Consider the following 17035-nt stretch of genomic DNA (forward strand, 5'->3'; position numbering starts at 1 on the left):
GAAGTTGAGATTTATGAAAGCGGGATTTACCTTTGTGCTGTTTGTGACCACCTTTGTTCAAGGACTGGTGTACATGGTGTAAATAAACAAGTTGCACTACAAAAATTCCCTGCCTCTCACTGATTTCTCTTTCAAGAAGAACCTGGCCTCCACAGTCTCAATGTCTGTTATGCATCAGAGGCGAGACATACAATGAAGTAACTTGGGCTAGATCATCACTCACTATGAACATTTATGATTCCAGTCTGAACAATGTCTATAGGACACTGATTAAGGGAAACTGAGAACAATTATCTCAAACTAATTTAATGGGCCTGACTCCCAGCTTTGCTAAACAATACTGTAGATTTCTTAATGATAAATCCACTGCCACTGTGCTGTTAAGTGGATTTGCTTTTAAATATATATTATTTTACCTATGTCAAAGGCTTGAGGTTCACAGTGTCCTTCGGTTATATAAGTTGCCAGCATTGCTAGGCAGAAATCTCTTTTCCATAATGAACAGGAACAACTTCTCAAAAGAATTCCCACTTCATAATTCATTTTATGAAACCTATTTACCACAGAAAAATTTAGGTTCAACTTCTCTTAAAAAATCAGTCTTTTTAATCCAACCCAGATTTATAGCTTTATCCACCTGCCAATCGCTGCTGCTCTTCAACTACTTCACAGCACACATTCCAGACAGGTTGGGGAGAGAACAAAGATAAAAAGGAAGATAGGAGAACATAGTCTTTCCTTGTGAAAACTAGAGGAGGTGAGGATACTCAGCAGATGGGAAAGATGCTGCAGCAAGTGGCAACATTGGTCATCAAAATAGTCTTTTTATTTGTCTGGCAAAAATTAAAGGGCCAGTCCCCAGAAAGATATGCTGAGGGACAACAGTTCTTGTGAGAAGATAACTCCACCATGGGAAGTGTTAGTAGACACCAGGCATCTACTTAAAAAGTTGCTACAGGTCCCTACAATACACAAAGGGCAAGAAAAAAATACATAGGGGGAAAAAATCAAATGTACAAATATAAAATAAGGAATAACTGGCTAGGCACTAGTATTGCTGACAAGGATCTGGGGATATAGTGGATCACAAAATTGTGATGCAGCTGTCAAAAAGGCTAATATGTTGGTGTATATTAACAGGAACATTGTATGTAAGACAGGGGAGGTAACTGTCCTGCTGTACTCAGAATGGGTAAGGTCTCAAATGGAGTACTGTGTCCAGTTTTGGACACCATATTTTAAGAAAGATGTGGATAAACTGAAAAGAATCCAGAGGAGAGAAGCAAAAATGGTAAAAGGTTTAGAAAAGTATTACCTATGAGGAAAGGTTAAAAAAATAGGGCATGTTTAGTTCTGAGAACAGAAGACTGAGGATCGGTTTTCCTTTTGTGGGCAGTAGAGGTTTTTGGGGTTTTAAAGTCAATTTTCATAAATTTTCTTTTATATCACAAAGAGAACTGAAAATAATTTGCTCCTTTTGACAATACTCTGACCCCATTTTTCCCCTCACCCAGCCAACAGGTTACAAATGTCCAATGTGGGCCACACACATGAAATATTCCAATGTCTGAAAATCCAAACATTGTACTAAATATTGTGATTTTAATATTCATTTTTAACTTCCATCAATAAACAAGAGATATAGATAAACTTTGCACTTTTACTGCGACTACCTAACAGGACAAATGAAATTAAATAATTACACAAAATATACTGAACAAAACCTACTTTTTTAAATAACATTTGTGTAGCTTAAGAGTTTCTAAGTTCCTTATGTTTTAAAAGCTGGATTATTCTGAAGAGCATTATAATAAAAGGTGCTTGGATTGTCATCCGTTCATTGAAGAGTTTGAGATCAAAACAAGTAAAGTTAAAGTTAATAAGGAGCAAATAATGTCTGTGGGAGAAAGTGTTTCTTTTTGCTTTGTGCTTTGTTGAAGATTTCTGTTATCTGGTCCAATCACCCTATGTAAAAAGCTATGGATGGAGCTCTTGGCATGGACAACTTTGCAAAGAATCCCTTGTGGAGATTGCTTGTTTGAGTAGAGACCCTATTTCTCCACATTGGCTCTGTCTCCTAGTGGCCTTTCCCTGGCAATACCACTGCCCATTGTGGCTAGGGATGCCAACTTTCTAATCACACAAAACTGAACACCCCTCTCCTGCCTCTTCTAAGAGGCCCCGCCCATGTCCTGCCCCTTCTGATGCATCCCCCCTTTGCTCCCTCCCTCCTTCGTTCACTTTTCCCCACCCTCACTCACTTTCACTGGGCTGGGGCAGGGGTTTGGGGTACAGGAGGAGGTATGGTTTCTGGGCTGGGGGTGCAGGATCTGGAGTGTGGCTGGGAATGAGGGGTTTGGGGTGAAGGAGGGGGCTCCAGGCTGGGGCAGTGGGTTAGGGGGCGGGCTCCCACTGAGGGTGGGGCCGGGGATGAGGGGTTTGGGATACAGGAGTGGGTGGGGTTCCAGCAGTGCTTATTGGGGCTCTGAGGAAGTGGCCGCCAGGTCCCTGCAGCTTCTAGGCGCATGGGTGGCGGGCGGCTCTGTGCACTGCCTTCGCACCCACAGGCACCCGCTCTCCGCAACTCCCATTGGTTGCAGTTCCTGGCCAATGGGAGCTGGAGAGCCAGTACTTGGGGTGAGGGCAGTGTGCAGAGCTTCCCTGGCCACCCCAGTGCCTAGGGGCTGCAGAGACCTGGCATCAGCTTCTGGGAGCCCTGCAGAGCTAGGGAAGGCAGGGAGCCTTCCTTAGTCCCAGGCCCTTGCTGCAACGCCCATGGGAATTTTAATGGCCCGGTCAGCAGTGCTGACTGGAGCTGCCAGGGTCCCTTTTTGACTGGGAGTTCTGGTTGAAAACTGGATGCCTAGCAACCTTAACAGTGGCCTATAAGGCAACTGAATTGAAAGGAAGTGCGGCCGTATTACTTTTCTGGATAATTTCCAACAGCCATAGGGGAGAGGATATGAATCCTGAAGCTCACATATGTTAACTACGCGGTGAGCACTAATCGAAGGAGTCAAACTTAAAAGGAAAACAAACATCTCCATGTAACTAAGAGTGTTTCTTCCTCAATCTACTGATGCTGAGAAAGACCCCATTCCTGTGCTCACTGAAGTCAAAGCTCCCACTAACTTAACTGGTGCAAAAATCAGGTTCCAAATCAGACTGCACTCAGTATATTAAATCATCCAAGTGTTCATAGAGATAGCCAGGTCTTAAGGGGAAAGTAATTTTTAACTATACAACTCATCCTTGCTCTGCAGATGGCACATTCCTGCTCCCTTATGGAAGGGCTCCTTCAGTGGTTCCATATCACTCACTTCCACAGGCTGAAAGAATAATCTGAAAGATGCTCTAGTCCCAACCAAGCCAGGAAAAGCAACTCAGGATAACTTAAAAAGAATCACCATCAAACAGATCCATTTCAACAAGACTTTTTATTGAAAACATACACAAAGGCAACGTGTTTTTCAGCTTCTGAATGTACATGTTAGAGCAGAATGCTTTAAGAAAAGGGGAAATACAACTGACGTGTACTGCAGTTTACATTACTAAGGCATTCAGGCTTTAGAGCAGGTTGCACCGCATGTGTGTGTGTGCTTGTGTCTATATAAATACACATACACAGATGGTGCATATGACTTGAAACTGTACAGTATATGAAATTTGTTATATTCATGCTTTTTTTGTATCTTTATCTTAATATATTTTTTCCATAGCAAATAAACACTTTATCCAAATGGTAGAAGTTGTTCACAGAACAGCAGTAATAATCTACTCTTCAAGAGTTTGCTTACACTTCAATACTAATGGTGCACACACAACAGAGACTGGTATGGAAAGGTTCTCTCTTACCAATATGAGGCTCAAGTAAGAAAAACAATAGTTTGCAAAGGCACAGCGGAGACAGGTTTTAATGCATTTAATACATGAATTATTCACAATAACAAGTTTAGTGTGTCTGGGAACTTTTGTTAATACAACACAGTTGGTCACACAAAATAAAAATGCTTCTGTTGATTTGTCTTGGCAACTCGGATGCATCAACAGTGATAACAGTATAACAGCTTTGTTCCCATCTGACAGAAAATAATGGCAGTTCTGCAAGGCAAATGTTAAACCTGACCGTATGTATTTATTAATTCCACAGTGTTTTGACAGATGATAGGGGATGCACCTTAAAGGATGCTGACACGCTCACTAAGGGCTTTCATCTCTGCTTCCTCTGGCTCAGTATTTTCATTGTGGTTAGCACTTGGATTGATAAGATGTGCTGGATACTGCAAATCATGCTCTCCTGCATACTGTTCCCATCGTGAGTCATCGCTTTCATGGGTGATGTAGCGTTCTCCGATTTTACATTCAAGCTCCCTTAAATCTAACCAGGTTTGATAGTCCTGCATGAAAAACCAAAAGGGGTAGTATTAGTTTGAGTATTTGTAAAAATAAGTAATCTCTCTCCAAGTAGTGTGAGATGTATCATTCAGTTTTGCTGTCTAAATGCCTTGCTTTCTTCAAATGTATGACAGACAAGGCAGTTTCATAATCTCAACGTATTGGTGACAAGATCAGGGGTCAGCTTGGACAGGAGGCTCTGATTTTTCAAATCCTACGCAAGCATCAATTTGTTCGGGTAAAAATACACACTTGCCTAGGATTCCAAAGTAGCCTTGAAGTTATTTGCACAGTCCATTTTACAGGTAGAAAGGGGGTCTAGGGCATTAAACTTGGACCTGAGCCCTTGCTTCAATTCCAAACTCAGCCACAGATTTCTTGTGACTTGGGGAAATTTAATTAATCTACCTTGTGCCCAGGGCTGTCCCTAGGGGGGTGTGGGGCCCAGGGCAGGAGTGATGAATCCATCACTTCCGGGACTGACTGCACTGGTGAATTGTATGGGCCCACGGGGCCAGCCAAAGCGTGGGGCCCAGAGCAGTTGCTCTGATTAGCCGTACCCTTGGGACGGTTCTGCTTCTGCCTCCATTCCCCATCTGTAAAATGGGAATCTCTATGTCAATAGGGGTAGTATAAAGGAGAAAAATCCATTAATTATTGGGAGGTGATCAAATAATATGGTAAGGAGGGCAAAGTAAGTACCTAGTTTAACAGAAACTGGGAATTTTATTACATTTGTTAAAACAGGAAATGTAGTCAGTCTGCTCTGCAGCCTAGAGAGAAATGGCAACAAATGCTAGTGGGCTGGGGCAAACATCCCAAAATATAATATTTAATTCAGAAACTGAGTTTTATAGCTGCTTCCTAATGGAGATGTTGATATTTGAGAGAGAGATGCACAAGGGTGGAAGAGGCTCTATTACCAATGTGAATATCTTTTCATAAGAGAGCAAAAAGAGTAATTCATGACCAATTAAAAGGAAAATGTGGTGTGGAAAAATTACATAGCCTGTAAAACAACTGAACAATATGAAAGATTCAGTAATCATTAATAGCAGTGCCTTAAAGGCTTGCTACAAACCAAGACCTCCACATTCATTGTTGTGATTTATTTTGGTTTCTCACTCAAACAGGAGCTAAAATAGTTCATAAATACCTAGTCCCTGGCAATAGGAGAAGATAGACAGAAATATTCCTGTCAGTACACTTTGTATCTGTGGGAGGTGATTAAATATCACAATCGTGGGGGCTGTAGAAGAAGCTACTTATCTCTGAGCCTTTTACAGAATGAGGGAGAAAAGTACATATCTCCAAATAGTTAGGGGCAAATGCTTCTATGACCCCAGGATTCTCACTGCCTCATGACTACAAATGATAACTTTGAAACTAAAGCCTACATACCAGTACAATCTAGGAGCTCCTAATATACATGCCAGTACTTCAGGGTCATGAGCAACACAATTAGCTCCCTCACACCCCACTCTTACAGCTTGTTCCTGTGAGGCGATGAACATTCTCAACTTCTTTTGCAGGCACCTCTCTGAATGCCTGTTGACTTCAGTGGAAGATTAAGGACTTTCTATACCTTGAGGAATCAGGCCCCGAATGGTAAACCTCTCTGATAGGGGACCCAACGCACACCCACTGCCTGCATCCATTTAGTTGTACTTTACCCTGCAACAGATTTTGGCTGCTTCCAACTTAAGTCTCAACTGACTGGAAGACAGTTCCACTGGATAGTAAAGCCTAAGATTCAGTGTGAGAAACTGGTACTGTTGGACATAAAGTTTAGGAACAGCTTTAACACTTGCAAAATTTCCTTTCATTAAAAATGATAATAATGCTGTATTCTCCTTGAAGACACAGTAGAACTTTGCTAATTCACACTGATGCATGAGAGACCTGCTGCCAGTTAATTAGCTGTGTAAATAAGCAAATTAGGACCTGATCCAAAGGACACTGAAGTGAATGTCTTTCTATCAACTATAATGGGTTTAAGATCAGGATTTAAAAAAAAAAAAAAAAAAAGATTCTACAGCACAAAATGTATGTTGTTCAGTTAGTTTGACAAGCTTAGTTTTTTATGGCATTTCATAGTACACAAGTGTATTGTAAAGTAGCATATTTTGTAAAAGTAATGAAGTCTTAGTAATATGAAACTTTGCTATCTTAAAAATAAATAATATCCTGTGCACAGGGAAAAGTCTGCTTGGAACCGAGGAAAATTATCAGGGTTTACAGCTTCTACTCTGTTTAAAGACCAAAATATGTTCATGTTTAGAATCTAAATATGGATACAGAAAGGGGGAAAAAGCATGAAGTGCAGCTTTACCTGTAACCATGGATGGCTTAGAGTCTTGTCCACACTGTAGCGCTTCCTCATTTTCACTTGCAGCAAATTATTTATGAGATCAATAGCTGAAAAAAATAATTTCAGAACATATCACACTGAAATATAAAAATGTATGGCAGGAAGGGGTTCACAGATCTCGGATAATGAGTTTCAGCTGGTCTGACCAATTCAGTGTGGTTATAATCTGTATCCAAAAGGTGTCATGTAATATGTCATTGGAAAACTAATAACTCATGATCATTAATATTCTTGTGGGATGTGTGTATTAAGAGTTATGGATCTATTCTGGAATGATGACTAAAATGTGTTTAAGCCAGGCATATCAAAAAGGAGTTGGTAATCAGGTCTGCCCTAGACAAAGGAATTTACTGTGTATTTACTTCTATGACCTACCTGGTTATCACAGACAATGAAGATCCATTTACATATAAAGTAAACAATGCTAAAAAGCATGGGGCAAGGGGCAGACGTGGGGGTGGGGGCGGGGGACGGGACAGATTCCAGTAGGGAAAAGAAACTTTATCTGGGCTGTAGAGACAGGGGGTCTGAATGTCTAGTAATAAGCAACTGAATCGACTGATTGTATACAATACTACTGTATTTATAAATGTTTGTCAAATGAGGTGTTTATGAAAGCTTATAATACACTAGTGATTAACAGCATTGTAAAATATATATATTAACACTATATAAGGAATTTTGGATACTCATTGATATAAGGCTGTACTGTCTGTCTCCAAACTAAGCGAGAGACAGGTTTCTGCCAGAAAGGAGTGAACATGATAGCTATTTACCTATCTTCCATGTACATCTTAGCATGGTGGAATTGAACACTGGAAGCCCAATTTACATACGGGGTGGCGGGGGAAGCCCACAGGAAGGGAAAAACAGCATGAGGTCACTCTGCCTCTTGAAACAAGGTAATTGAACTTTGGAAGATACAAGCAAGGGCAGAAGCCATCTTTGATATCCATCGCTATACAGACACAAAGGAACAAAGCTCTTGCTTGCAAGCTTAGAAAGGTGGGTCCTTCAAGCAAGGGTTGGGGAGTTGAAGTCTCTGGGAACTGAATATAGGTGAGAAATGTGCTTAGGAAAAGATTTTTCACCTAAGAAGACACCATCTTGTACTTCTCAGAAAGGCCCTGACTACGGGAAAGTCAGCCATGACTTGAAAGAAGGAAGATTTGGTGAGCAAAACCACATAGAACAAAGCCTGTATCTTGCTAGATTAAGTTTTACACTCTTGGATTCATGTCCTCACTTTTATTTGCTTGTAATCCTTTCTAACTTTATTCCTTTCAGTTGGATCACTTAACTTATGTCCTATTGTTAATTGTTTGTCTGTTACTGCAAACCAACTCAGTGATGTGTTTGAAGGGAAGAATGTATTTACCCCAGTTAATAAGCTGCAATGTGTTTTTGTCTCTTTAAAGAAGTAACAAACCTTTTTATTTCCCTGAGTTGTCCAGGAGAGGGCTGGACACTTCAGGACACATGGTTTTGTGGAAATTTGGTACTGGGAGTGTGTCGAGGTCACCTTGCTGGTTGTAACCAAACCTGGTGAAAGCCAGCGTGGGGCTGTAGACAGGCTGCTGGGGTCAGAGCTGCTGAACCAGCAGTTGTTTAGCACACAGACACTAAGGGTTTGACCTGAATACTTGTGGGCTGGCTGTGAGTGTCCTAGGCTGAAAGCTCCAGCAGCAAAGCACTGAAAGGCACCCAGGGTTGTAGGGCAAGTGGTGACACCTTCCCCCCTGCCCACTGGTCTGAATTGAACCTCGAAGCATGGCACCATGTTGGCTATTACTTATTATCTTATTATTTTCTAGGTGCTTACAAACTGATTTAATGGTCTATAATTTCCTGGGTCCTCTTTGTTCCCCTTTTTAAAGATAGGTGCTATGTTTGCCCTTCTGCCGTTGTATGGGACCTCACCTAGGAGTTCTCAAAGATGATAATACATTTTTTTCAACCTCAGTATGAGTTTTTTAAAAAGGGCAATTCAAACAATGGAAAGAATTCTGAAAACAGACCTAATATCTGTGTTGATTGAATTGCATTATTAAAGTATTGGAGATTCACAAAGTCACACTTTGGCTATCCCTCGATGTGAGGATGATGTCTGCCAAAGGGGTTCATTAGTGGATTTTTAAGTGGCTGAGGAGCCCAATTCGTGCCCTACAGATTTTCCCACAGGAGTGACAGGTGGAATCTTGGAGGAGACACAGTTGTTGGCTGGACTGTTGTGCCCTTTCTTTCCTCCTTTGTTACTTCTCTGTCTCATGAATATGTCTGTTCTCCTCAAAGTGAGCTGTGGCTTCGTGGATGGTGTGGTACCACTGTGTTGTGTTGTTCACTGAGTCCTCCCAGTTTGTTGGGTTGATGCCTCCTTTTTTAAGATGTACTTTCAGTATGTCTTTGAAATGCTTCCGCTGCCCTCCATGAGCCCTTCTTCCTTGACTTAACTGAGAGAAGAGTACTTGCTTTGGGAGGCAAGTGCCAGGCATATGTACACAGTGGCAAGCCCAGCAGAGTTGGTGTTTCTTGACCTGAACTTCTATACTACTGATGTTGGCTGCAGAGAGAATGAATCATAGAATATCAGGGTTGGAAGGGACCTCAGGAGGTCATCTAGTCCAACTCCCTGCTCAAAGCAGAACCAATCCCCAACTAAATCATGCTGATGTTAGTGTGTTCGTCTTCCCAGCTGAGAATCCTCCTGAGTCCTGAGGCAGTACTGTTGGAACCACTCCAGCTGCTTGAGATGTTGTCTGTAGGTTACCCAGGTCTCAGACCCACAGAAGGGTGGGGATGAAAACTGCTTTGTAAACCAAGATCTTGGTGCCTGTTTGCAGATCCCTATAATTGAAGACTCATTTAAGCAGTTTTCCAAAGGATGTGCTGGCACAGTGGATCCTATATTCAATTTCTGTGTCAAGGCTGGCTGTTTGGGAGAGGTGGCTGCCAAGGTATGGAAAATGATCCACATTTTCCAGGGGTTCTCCGCTGATGGTGATTTGTGGAGTACGAAGAGTATTTGTGCAGGTGAGGGCTGGATAGAATACCTTGTTTTTCCCAATGTTGAGAGAGACACCCAGGCTGTGATATGCATCTGCAAAAATATTTAGGGTACTTTACAGGTCGGTGTGTGTGAGAATGACGCAGTCACCTGCATACTGAAGGTCAGTGATGCCAATTCTTGTGATCTGAGATTTTGTTTGGCGATGTCGGAGATTGAGTATCATATGGATGGCCAAATCCTCAATCCCAATTCCATCAGGAAGGTGGTCTCGGAGGAGAATCAGGATCACAGCAAGGTAAATGAGAAAAGTGTTGGAGCAATGACACAGTCCTGCTTGACACCAGTGCTAATGATGAATGGTTTGGTCTCTGAGACATTGCATGGAATGGTGGCAGTCTTTCCATCATAGAGTAGTCTGATGATGGAAATGAATTTCTGTGGACAGTCAAACCTACATAGCACCTTCCATAGGGCATCACAATTAATGGAGTCAAAGACCTTGGTTATATCGATGAATGCCATGAATAGTTCCTGGTGCTGCTCTCTGCACTTCTCCTGAATCTGTCGTGCTATGAAGATCATGTCAGTTGTGCCTCGGGATGGCCTGAAGCCACACTGTGATTTGAGGAGGAGTTCCTTGGCAAGGGGGAGAAGGCAGTTTAGTAGGATCCGGGCAAGGATCTTCCCTGCGATGGAGAGGAGAGCAATACCTCTGTAGTTCCCACACAAAGATATGTCCCCTTTCTTGAATATTGTAACAATGTTGGCATTCTTAAAGTCAGGTGGAATTTCTTCACAGGTCCAGATTTTGTTGAGGAGTTGTTAAAGTTTGTGCTGGAGCATTGTTCCACCAGCTTTAAAAACCTCAGCTGGGATGCCGCATGAGCCTGGTGTCTTGTGATTTTTTTTCTGTCTGGGTGATGGCATGCCAGACTTCCTCAAAAAATGGGGGATCAAGAAGGTGTTCCTTTGCTAAGTGTTGTAAAATAGACTTGGTGTCTTCAGACTTGGTGTCTTCAGAGACTGTGGATCTGCAATTTAGTAGGCTCTCAAAGTGTTCCTTCCAGTATTGTTTAATTGCTGCATTGTCCTTGAGGGAGGGTAGAGCCATCCTGGGAACGTAAAGGGGTTGGGCCTTGGGAGCTTGGCCCATTTATAGCTTTTGTTGCTTGAAAGAAGCTTCTAATGTCATCCTGGTCTACGAAACCCTGGATCTCAGAGGCCTTCTCTTGTCACCACTTATTTTTGATGTCACGTAGCCACCTTTGGACTTCGTGTTTGAGCAGGTGACAAGCCTCATGTTTTCACTGGTTAGAGGAATAATTTTGCCAGTTACAGAATGCAGTTCTTTTCTGTTGAATTAATGCTAGGATTTCCTGGTTGTTTTAGTCAAACCAGTCTTGGTGCCGACGAGTGGAATATCCTATTGTTTCAGCACATGCACCGTCAACGGTATTTTTAAGTTCATTCCAGTGCTCTTGAGTGTCAATGATGTTATCAGGCAAGTTAGAGAGTTTCTCAGACAGATGGTGCTGGAACATCTCGCAGCTGGCTTGGTCCGGAAGTGTTTTGCTGTGGTACTGCTTTTGCTTAGTCTTGGGGTGTTTGCGGTGTGGTGGAACTGCGGGTATAGGATTGATCTTACTAACCAATGGTCTGTCCACCAGTGATCTGTACCTCTCATGGCTCATGTTATATGGACATCAGTGTAATCTCAAGTTCTGATTATAACATAGTCAAGGAGGTGCCAGTGTTTGGAGTGAGGCTGTTTCCAGGTGGTCTTAAATTTGTTACTCTGCCTACATTTGTTACTCTAGTATTTGTGATGAGCAGGTCATTCTCCACACATTTGCTGAGGAGGAGAATACCATTGGGGTTTACATTTCCCACCCCTTTTTTGCCTATTGTGCCGCTCCAGAGTTTGGAGTCCCATCCAGCTCTGGCACTGAAATCTCCCAGGAGGATGAGTTTGTCTGCCTTAGGTGTGGCTGTGAGGACTGCATCAAGAGCACTATCCAACTGCTTCCTGTTGTCTTCCTCCTCAAGTGTTGGGGCGTATGCATCAATGACTGTGGCATATCGGATCGCTACCCCTTCCTGCTTCTCCACGTGGGCACCAATGATACTACCAAGAATGACCTTGAGCAGATCACTGCGGACTACGTGGCTCTGGGAAGAAGGATAAAGGAGTTTGAGGTGCAAGTGGTGTTCTCGTCCATCCTCCCCGTGGAAGGAAAAGGCCTGGGTAGGGACCGTCGAATCATGGAAGTCAACGAATGGCTACGCAGGTGGTGTCGGAGAGAAGGCTTTGGATTCTTTGACCATGGGATGGTGTTCCATGAAGGAGGAGTGCTGGGCAGAGACAGGCTCCATCTTACGAAGAGAGGGAAGAGCATCTTTGCGAGCAGGCTGGCTAACCTAGTGAGGAGGGCTTTAAACTAGGTTCACCGGGGGAAGGAGACCAAAGCCCTGAGGTAAGTGGGAAAGCGGGATACCGGGAGGAAGCACAGGCAGGAACGTCTGTGAGGGGAGGGCTCCTGCCTCATACTGAGAATGAGGGGCGATCAGCAGGTTATCTCAAGTGCTTATATACGAATGCACAAAGCCTTGGAAACAAGCAGGGAGAACTGGAGGTCCTGGTGATGTCAAGGAATTGGAATAACAGAGACTTGGTGGGATAACTCACATGACTGGAGTACTGTCATGGATGGTTATAAACTGTTCAGGAAGGACAGGCAGGGCAGAAAAGGTGGGGGAGTAGCACTGTATGTAAGGGAGCAGTATGACTGCTCAGAGCTCCGGTACGAAACTGCAGAAAAATCTGAGTGTCTCTGGATTAAGTTTAGAAGTGTGAGCAACAAGAGTGATGTAGTGGTGGGAGTCTGCTATAGACCACCGGACCAGGGGGATGAGGTGGATGAGGCTTTCTTCCGGCAACTCGCAGAAGCTACTAGATTGCATGCCCTGGTTCTCATGGGTGACTTTAATTTTCCTGATATCTGCTGGGAGAGCAATACAGCGGTGCATAGACAATCCAAGAAGTTTTTGGAAAGCGTAGGGGACAATTTCCTGGTGCAAGTGCTAGAGGAGCCAACTGGGGGGAGGTTTTCTTGACCTGCTGCTCACAAACTGGGAAGAATTAGTGGGGGAAGCAAAAGTGGATGGGAATCTGGGAGGCAGTGACCATGAGTTGGTTAAGTTCAGGATCCTGACACAGGGAAGAAAGGTAAGCAGCAGGATACGGACCCTGGACTTCAGGAAAGCAGATTTCGACTCCCTCAGGGAACGGATGGGTAGGATCCCCTGGGGGACTAACATGAAGGGGAAAGGAGTCCAGGAGAGCTGGCTGTATTTCAAGGAATCCCTGTTGAAGTTACAGGGACAAACCATCCCGATGAGTCGAAAGAATAGTAAATATGGCAGCGACCAGCTTGGCTTAACAGTGAAATCCTAGCGGATCTAAAACATAAAAAAGAAGCTTACAAGAAGTGGAAGGTTGGACATATGACTAGGGAAGAGTATAAAAATATTGCTCGGGCATGTAGGAATGAAATCAGGAGGGCCAAATCGCACCTGGAGCTGCAGCTAGCAAGAGATGTCAAGAGTAACAAGAAGGGTTTCTTCAGGTATATTGGCAACAAGAAGAAAGCCAAGGAAAGTGTGGGCCCCTTACTGAATGAGGGAGGCAACCTAGTGACAGAGGATGTGGAACAAGCTAATGTACTCAATGCTTTTTTTGCCTCTGTCTTCACTAACAAGGTCAGCTCCCAGACTGCTGTGCTGGGCATCACAACATGGGGAGTAGATGGCCAGCCCTCTGTGGAGAAAGAGGTGGTTAGGGACTATTTAGAAAAGCTAGACGTGCACAAGTCCATGAGGCCGGACGAGTTGCATCTGAGAGTGCTAAAGAGAGAGTGCTAAAGGAACTGGCGGCTGTGATTGCAGAGCCATTGGCCATTATCTTTGAAAACTCGTGGTGAACGGGGGAAGTCCCAGATGACTGGAAAAAGGCTAATGTAGTGCCAATCTTTAAAAAAGGGAAGAAGGATGATCCTGGGAACTACAGGCCAGTCAGCCTCACCTCAGTCCCCGGAAAAATCATGGAGCAGGTCCTCAAAGAATCAATCCTGAAGCACTTGCATGAGAGGAAAGTGATGAGGAACAGCCAGCATGGATTCACCAAGGGAAGGTCATGCCTGACTAATCTAATCGCCTTCTATGATGAGATTACTGGTTCTGTGGATGAAGGGAAAGCAGTGGATGTATTGTATCTTGACTTTAGCAAGGCTTTTGACACGGTCTCCCACAGTATTCTTGTCAGCAAGTTAAAGAAGTATGGGCTGGATGAATGCACTATAAGGTGGGTAGAAAGTTGGCTAGATTGTCGGGCTCAACGGGTAGCGATCAATGGCTCCATGTCTAGTTGGCAGCCGGTGTCAAGTGGAGTGCCCTAGGGGTCGGTCCTGGGGCCAGTTTTGTTCAATATCTTCATAAATGATCTGGAGGATGGTGTGGATTGCACCCTCAGCAAGTTTGTGGATGATACTAAACTGGGAGGAGTGGTAGATACGCTGGAGGGCAGGGATAGGATACAAAGGGACCTAGACAAATTAGAGGATTGGGCCAAAAGAAATCTGATGAGGTTCAATAAGGATAAGTGCAGGGTCCTGCACTTAGGACGGAAGAACCCAATGCACAGCTACAGACTAGGGACCGAATGGCTAGGCAGCAGTTCTGCGGAAAAGGACCTAGGGGTGACAGTGGACGAGAAGCTGGATATGAGTCAGCAGTGTGCCCTTGTTGCCAAGAAGGCCAATGGCATTTTGGGATGTATAAGTAGGGACATTGCCAGCAGATCGAGGGACGTGATCATTCCCCTCTATTCGACATTGGTGAGGCCTCATCTGGAGTACTGTGTCCAGTTTTGGGCCCCACACTACAAGAAGGATGTGGATAAATTGGAGAGAGTCCAGCGAAGGGCAACAAAAATGATTAGGGGTCTGGAACACATGACTTATGAGGAGAGGCTGAGGGAACTGGGATTGTTTAGTCTGCAGAAGAGAAGAATGAGGGGGGATTTGATAGCTGCTTTCAACTACCTGAGAGGTGGTTCCAGAGAGGATGGTTCTAGACTATTCTCAGTGGTAAAAGAGGACAGGACAAGGAGTAATGGTCTCAAGTTGCAGTGGGGGAGGTTTAGGTTGGATATTAGGAAAAACTTTTTCACTAGGAGGGTGGTGAAACACTGGAATGCGTTACCTAGGGAAGTGGTAGAATCTCCTTCCTTAGAAGTTTTTAAAGTCAGGCTTGACAAAGCTCTGGCTGGGATGATTTAATTGGGGATTGGTCCTGCTTTGAGCAGGGGGTTGGACTAGATGACCTCCTGAGGTCCCTTCCAACCCTGATATTCTATGATTCTATGATGATATTGGTTGTTGCTGAGTTTGAGCTGAAGTGTCATGAGACAATCATTGAGCCCAATGGGAAGCTCCAAAAGCTGACTGGTGATCGTATTTTTGATGGCAAAGCCAATCCTATTAATGTGTTGCTCTTCAAGTGGCTTTCCTTTCCAAAAGAAGCTGTAGCCACTTCCATTCTTTCATTTGGCCCTCATCGGTTCAGCAGGTCTCACTAAGAGTTGCAATGTCAATTTTGAGTCTTGCCAGTTCTCTGGCAATTATGGCAGTTGTTCTTTCTAGGCATTCACTGTGCAGAGAGTCCATAAGGGTGCAGACATTCCAGGTGGCGAAATTCATAGTCTTATCTCTTGTTTCAGCCACGGAGTTCAGTGATCCCACTGGACGGGGCCATCCAGTTGGAAGAGTGTGAGATAGCCTCTGTTTGGGGCAACTTTTCTGTCCCCCTCCTATTTGGAGTGCGCAGAGGGGATCCTAAAAAAACCTGCTCAGTCACAGCTGCTGCTGCCGAAATGCATTTCTGTCTCATCCAAGCAAAAGACGACTGTCACACGGCTGCCCCCTGCATGCAAATTTATGTCTAAAGACTCCCAGAGATCACTGCTCCTGTCTTCACCGCCACTCGTCCGTCGCTGCAGGGCTTTGTGTGAGCCCTTTAACGTGGGGAAACCGGTGCGCAGGCATTGACCACACAAGACTTGACAGGAGGGAAACCCTGACCCAGGGGCAAGGAGAACCAAGACAGCCAGGGGCCTCCTTCCTGCTGCAGCCCTTATTTGCCTTCACAGCCACAGAGTACTAAAGGTCCTCTAGATGCGCCTAATCCATTGTTGGGGTTTTGTGAAGTTCGGACCGCGGTTAGTCAGGAGCCTCACCTCAGACCTGCTTGCCAAGGGGGACCCTACAAGGAGTATGAAAGCTCCGCACGATGTAGCTCTGAGGGTCTTTAGCCCACACAAACCTCTACATCACAACAAGGTCACAGTCCATCAGAGAGGATACACTTGGAGACTGATTTGTTTTTTTAAACCAGTTTCTAAAAAAATCAGACATCAGACTCAAACACTATGGATTGCAAACATTTTAATAGCTCTAGAAAGCCTGGTTAAATTACTTTTACAATATTATACAAAAATGATTAAAAATAGAAGGTTAAGACTAACAATGGCTGTAAGTCTTCTACTACTGGACTGCTGGCCAGGAGAGGCTTCCTTATAGCAGGCTAGGTGAAAGTGCTATGATGATTACATTGCTGCTTCTCCAAACTTCCTTACAGTACAGTACAGCACAGCACAGCACAGCACATTACTACCTGCTGCAGGTTATTCCCTTTTACTAAGTGCAGTATAAGGGCTTGTCCACACTTGAAATGCTACAGTGGCACACCTGCAGCACTTCAGTGTGACACAAAATGAAGTTACTTACCCATAACTGGAGGTTCTTCGAGATGTGTGGTCCCTATCTGTATTCCACTGAGGGTTATGCAGATATACCATGTGCTTGGAGCCAGAGCTTTTGAAAGTAGTACTGTTTGGTGGTCTGCACATGTTCCCTGTGAGAAAGGGGGCAGAGGGTCACCAGTGTCTCCAATTCCTTCTCTACCACAGATCTGTTGGATCTGCAGCAGAGGGGATAGAGGGGGTGGTGATGTTGGAACACAGATAGGGACCACACATCTCAAATAACCTCCAGTTATAGGTAAGCAACTTCGTTTTCTTCTTCGAGTGATGGTCCCTATTGTATTCCACTAAGGGTGTGTAACAAGAAGTACCTATGTGGGGGGGATGGTGCGAGGAGACTGTGGAACAGAGGATTGCTGCTCCAAATGAAGTACCCATCACAGAA

At 44.1% G+C, this 17035-nt stretch overlaps 1 protein-coding gene across 2 annotated transcripts in view; it reads right to left on the reverse strand.

The window, feature by feature from the left end:
- Positions 1-3418: 3418 nt before the first annotated feature.
- The window catches only part of PRKD1 (protein kinase D1), a 293158-nt gene continuing 279541 nt past the window's right edge, over positions 3419-17035 (reverse strand). For both annotated transcript variants that reach the window (XM_084630653.1, XM_084630652.1), the window contains 2 exons: positions 6728-6813; positions 3419-4397 (listed from right to left, as the gene is read on the reverse strand). In XM_084630653.1, the coding sequence (XP_084486779.1) occupies positions 4179-4397; positions 6728-6813 (305 nt within the window). In that variant the 3' untranslated portion in view covers positions 3419-4178. The remainder of the gene's footprint in view (positions 4398-6727; positions 6814-17035) is intronic.

Source organism: Lepidochelys olivacea (assembly GCF_965140295.1).
Source record: "Lepidochelys olivacea isolate rLepOli2 genome assembly, chromosome: 6".
Taxonomy (NCBI): domain Eukaryota; kingdom Metazoa; phylum Chordata; order Testudines; family Cheloniidae; genus Lepidochelys; species Lepidochelys olivacea.